Here is a 5,085-nt window from a genome sequence, read left to right as displayed (position 1 = left end):
GCCACACACCATTCTGACTTTGAACTATATCACTGTCGCTTCACTGTTACTAAGTGAAAATCCTGGGTGTACTTATATTACATGGACTGCAGTAGGTAAGAAGACAGATCACTACAACCTTCTCAACCACATCTAAGGATGGGCAACAAGTGCTAGCCTTGTCAGCAATGCCCACAGCCTGTGAAGGAGTATTTTTAAAATCTGTCTATCTACACTCTAAGGTAAAATGGGTGCCAAACCTAACCTGGTGCCTGCAAGAGCCAAATTGACTAATGTTTTCTCTTCAGTCCCGTTGCTCTTCCTCTGCTCATTGAATATCTTATAGAGCTTATGGTTCTGTGATGGAAAAATGGACATTTAATAATAAGGGTAAGCATGGATTGATGAAAAGCCGTTTAATTAAACTGCACTTTGTCTTATATTGTGACTTTTGCAGAAGGTAAGATACACAGAGCCATCAACCTCATCAATCATCAATATCCAGGATGTCCTCCTCCAGCTGTCTCCTGATGGTAATATAAATAGAAAACGCTGGAAATACCCAGCAGGTCTGGCAGTATCTGTGGAGCGAGAAACAGAGTTTAAGTTTTGAGTGGAAGATGACTGCTTCAAAGCTGAAGGAAGGTAGAGATGTGGTGGGTTTTATACTATTGGTGGAAAGGGGGTCTTAAGCAGAGCCCTGTATTAGCATGTGGAGGGGTGCCTGATGCTTATTTTTAGATGGCTGCCAGGGAAACATAAAAAAGGGCCAGTACAATGTTTGATTGAAGTCTAATATCTGAGCTTGGGCCTGTTTGTTTTCATTTTACACCTACAAAAACGGTGCAACCAAATCCAATTTCCACCCAATGTTACAGTCTGTAAACACACCATCAGAAGATGTTGCTGCAGAAAAACGCTGCATCTTTAATTTTCTATTGAAAAAGAGACTGAGTCTTCTGAAGAACAGATTCTGTTTTTTTGTAAATTCAACCTATTTTAGATCATTTTGTGTTTATCGAAGCAAGAACAAGTATTTTCAATTTGAGCATGGATGCTGCAGGGAATGTTTTAAAGATATATTTCAGTGCTGTGTATAAGAAAACAATGAGAATTATTGTAATAAGGGACTAAGTGGAGCAGATGACCCACTCCAGCAGATGTATTAGAGGCGATAAATACTCTGATAACAGACTTTTGCAGCTCACTGCTACTGACGTCAGTATGATCCACTTTATTAATAAATGTAATTTTAAAATAAACAAAAAGACTGTTTACAGGAAGGCTGACCAACCAAAGGAAGGATATGCTTTTTTTTAAAAAAAACTGTTTCCTTTGGAAGTTGCGTGTGCAATTTTAGAATATGTTTGGCAAGTGTTTTCTCCCTTTCTGTTTAGTGATGAAATCTATTCAAGCTTTTGATTTAATCACATTAGAAGATTAAGATATTAAGGACTTTGCTTTAAAGGGCCTTCCAGAAGGTTGCGGGGATCAGTGGCAGTGGTGGTGGACTGGGAAAGTTAACGTGAGCTGTGGCCAGAGAGTCTTGCCGGTCTATGAGTTGCATTCACTCCGAGAGAAGGTAGGTTAATCGTTTCCAACACTTGGCGTTTATTGCACTATTCATTCGTTTGCATTGCATCAGGAGTATTTTTTAAATTGAAAACACCAGTGCTTTAAAACATTGCGATTATGCTGACAATATGATAAATGAAAGTTTTGTTTGTTTTGAAGGTAACTGTTAACAGCCCGGGATGGATGAGTTAACAGATAAGGACCGATTGAAAATGGAGGTAGAGCAACTTAAGAAAGAATTACCGTTGGAGAGGATGCTGGTAGGAATCCTTGTTTATAATTTCAAAACACCTATATGAAACTTTCATTCTTCTGTCGCTGTTTTGTGGGTCTGCAGTTGCCAAGTTGGTTTTAGACTTCATTTCATACAATGAATCACAAGGAGCAAATTGCTTGTCAGCATTAATGAAAACTGAATAAAGGTCAAAAATATGTTGAATTCGTTCAAATTTCAAGGAAATCAAATCTATAGCACATCTTAATACCTTAAATGCTTTGGAATTCGCCTGATATTAACACTATGAAATATTGGGAACAAACGCGAAGACAGAACTATCCATTGCTGTCAGAGTTCATTATGCATCACACATACCTCAGACCTTGCGTCTAATTACACTTCCGCTATGACTACTCAGAACACAAGTGATATGACTGTTCCTCATTGAAATTAAGGCTACTCTTAAAATGTAACAGACTCATGAAATAATCCATAATTATACTATGCAAAATGCCTTCAATTAAATCCACAATCCACTAGATTACTGGGTGACGAGGTGGCACAGTGGTTAGCACTGCTGGCTCATAGCGCCAGGGGTTCAATTCCCGGCTTGGTTCACTGTCTGTGTGGAGCCTGCACGTTCTCCCTGTGTCTGCGTGGGTTTCCTCTGGCTACTCCAGTTTCCTCCTACAGTCCAAAAGAGGTGCAGGTTAGGTGAATTGGCCATGCTAAATTCTCCCTCAGTGTACCCAAACAGGCACTGGAGTGTGGCAGCTAGGGGATTTTCACAGTAACTTCACTGCAGTGTTAATGTTAGCCTACTTGTGACACTAATAAATAAAATTTACTACAAATTTACAGTAATATGCGATAAAGCAGGATCTGTTGGATTATTTGATATTGTACTGAAATAAGAAACAATGGGACTGAGTATGTTAACAATGAATATTTTATAAAAGTTATCAATGCCATAGGTGATTGAATATTGAAGACTTGAAACTATTCTGGTTGTACTGACGTTTTCATGAGAAACAGCTTTGTAAAGCCTCAAATCACCAGAAACAAAGTTGCATGTTCAATCAGAGAGCATATTGCTCCTCCTAATTTGCAGCACACGTAAATATAGGATATTGGAAATTTAAAATAAACATAGAATATATCCGAAATGTATTGTGCATCAGTTGGCAGTTGTATGCTTCCAGCCTTAGATGTAAACTGTGGAGAACATAAGAACATAAGAAATAGGAGTAGGAGCAGGAGTAGGCCATCTAGCCCTTCGAGCCTGCCCCACCATTCAATAAGATCATGGCTGATCTGTTGTGGCTCAGTTCCACATTCCCGCCCTCTCCCCATAACCCTTAATCCCCTCTCTTATCAAAAACCCATCAACCTGCGTCTTAAAAATATTTAGCGAGGTAGCCTCCACCACTTCAACGGGCAGAGAATTCCAGAGATTCACCACCCTTTGGTTGAAGAAGTTCTTCCTCAACTCCGTTCTAAACCGCCCCCCCTTTATCTTAAGGCTGTGCCCCCTAGTCCTACTATCCTTTCTGAGCGGGAAGAGTCTCTCCACCTCTATCCTATCCATCCCATTCATCATCTTATACGTCTCAATGAGATCTCCCCTCATTCTTCTAAACTCTAACGAGTACAAGCCCAGTTTATTCAGCCTCTCCTCATAGCTCAACCCCCTCAACTCCGGCATCAGCCTAGTAAACCTCCTCTGCCCTCCCTCCAAGGCCAAAATATCCTTGCGTAAGTACGGCGCCCAAAACTGCACACAGTACTCCAGCTGCGGCCTCACCAATGCCCTATACAGCCGCAGCAAGACCTCCCTACTTTTATATTCAATCCCCCTCGCTATGAAAGCCAGCATCCCATTCGCCTTCCTGACCACCTGCTGCACCTGCAAGCTGGGTTTTTGCGACTCATGCACAAGGACCCCGAGGTCCCTCTGCACCGTCGCCTGCTGCAGTTTTTCGCCACGTAAGTAATAATCCTTCCTACCGTTATTCCAACAGACCCAGCAAGGCCAATGTTACATGCCTGGCTGTGAGCAACATTCTCAATAACAGGAGACATTTCTCCCCATTGTGACTGTGTTTAAATTCTACAATCACTCCATTTGCCAATTATAATTTGACATTGAATTGTTTCAGGTTTCCAAATGTGCCGAGGAGCTGAAGGATTTTATTGAATCACAGTCTGCAGAAGATCCTTTGGTAAAGGGAATTCCTGAGGACAAGAATCCCTTCAAAGAGAAGGGCGGCTGTGTCATCTCATAAATCAGACAGGACTCAGATATCCTCATGGAATCCGGGTATTTTCTACAGCTTAGTGGCCATTAGTCCTATGAAACCAATAGATGCTAAACCTCAAGGTGGAAAAATTGAATCATCAATTGGTTGACATGACATCTTCAATTTTGTCAGTGAATTTAAAAAGCATTTCTGTACCTGGTGCAAAAAAAAGAGAAATTTTGGCAATTTCTACCAAGTATGGTGAGTTATCATCTGGGAAAAATATAATTGCCAAAGTGTGGAGTTTAACCCCATTCGCAACCATATATTAGTATTAAAATCTGTGCAATTAACTTATTTTGAAGTTGAGAAGTGTACATATCCTGATAAGTATAAAACCTGAATGTGTGTATAGAAAGTTATCAATAAAACTATATTATTTCCCACTTCAAATACTACATTAATAATCCACAAAAGTAATAAAATTGTTACAAGTTATATTCCTGAAAACTTGTTTGAATGCATCAATTTATGCAAGTCAACACCAATAGTAGATCACAATAGGAATGTATGAATCTTTACTCAGAGAGTAGTAAGAGCTTGGAATGCCCTGCCTGCAACAAGAGTGGATTCGCCAACATTAAGGACATTTAAATGGTCATTGGATAAATATATGAATGATATGAGAATAGTGTAGGTTAGATGGGCTTTGGATTGGTTTCACAGGTCGGTGCAACTTCGAGGGCCGGAGGGCCTGTACTGCGCTGTAATGTCCTATGTTCTATGTATATAAATGGGCTGCAGAATCAAACTGACAATACATTTAGATAATTTAATACAAAATTTAGTTGACCTTTTACTGGCTTTCAGTTTTGATACAATCTTACCAAACTAATACAGATGATGATATGGAGAGTAAATGCTTGTTTATGGAAGTATACAACATTTTCAAGATGGTTTTTTACCATTGTACAGTTTCCAAAGAGAACATACAGATTTTCAGAATGCAATTTAAACACCTGGGCTTCATTTTACAACTACTTTCATTTACAAGGCACCTTTAATGTAAAAGAA

The 5,085-nt window shown here is 39.6% G+C and overlaps 1 protein-coding gene across 1 annotated transcript; it reads left to right on the top strand.

Annotated features, from left to right (window-relative positions):
* The first annotated feature begins 1,434 nt into the window (after window positions 1-1,434).
* On the top strand, window positions 1,435-4,521 carry gngt1 (guanine nucleotide binding protein (G protein), gamma transducing activity polypeptide 1). Its single transcript, XM_080207966.1, has 3 exons — window positions 1,435-1,561; window positions 1,714-1,814; window positions 3,931-4,521. The coding sequence occupies exons 2-3, from the start codon at window positions 1,734-1,736 to the stop codon at window positions 4,054-4,056; spliced, it is 207 nt and encodes a 68-aa protein (XP_080064092.1). The 5' UTR covers window positions 1,435-1,561; window positions 1,714-1,733; the 3' UTR covers window positions 4,057-4,521.
* The last annotated feature ends 564 nt before the right edge of the window (window positions 4,522-5,085 follow it).

The sequence above is a fragment of the Carcharhinus amblyrhynchos genome, chromosome 2 (genome assembly GCF_965287045.1).
Source record: "Carcharhinus amblyrhynchos chromosome 2, sCarAmb.v2.hapA, whole genome shotgun sequence".
Classification (NCBI taxonomy): Eukaryota; Metazoa; Chordata; class Chondrichthyes; order Carcharhiniformes; family Carcharhinidae; genus Carcharhinus; species Carcharhinus amblyrhynchos.
Note: the sequence above shows the minus strand (reverse complement) of the source record. Positions and strands in the feature narration are given on the sequence as shown.

Excerpts from the sequence above, each read along its gene's own strand:
- gngt1 (XM_080207966.1), top strand. The coding sequence starts at position 1,734 with ATGGATGAGTTAACAGATAAGGACCGATTGAAAATGGAGGTAGAGCAA. Across the intron at positions 1,815-3,930 it reads TACCGTTGGAGAGGATGCTG|GTTTCCAAATGTGCCGAGGA; the intron begins GTAGGAATCCTT and ends GAATTGTTTCAG.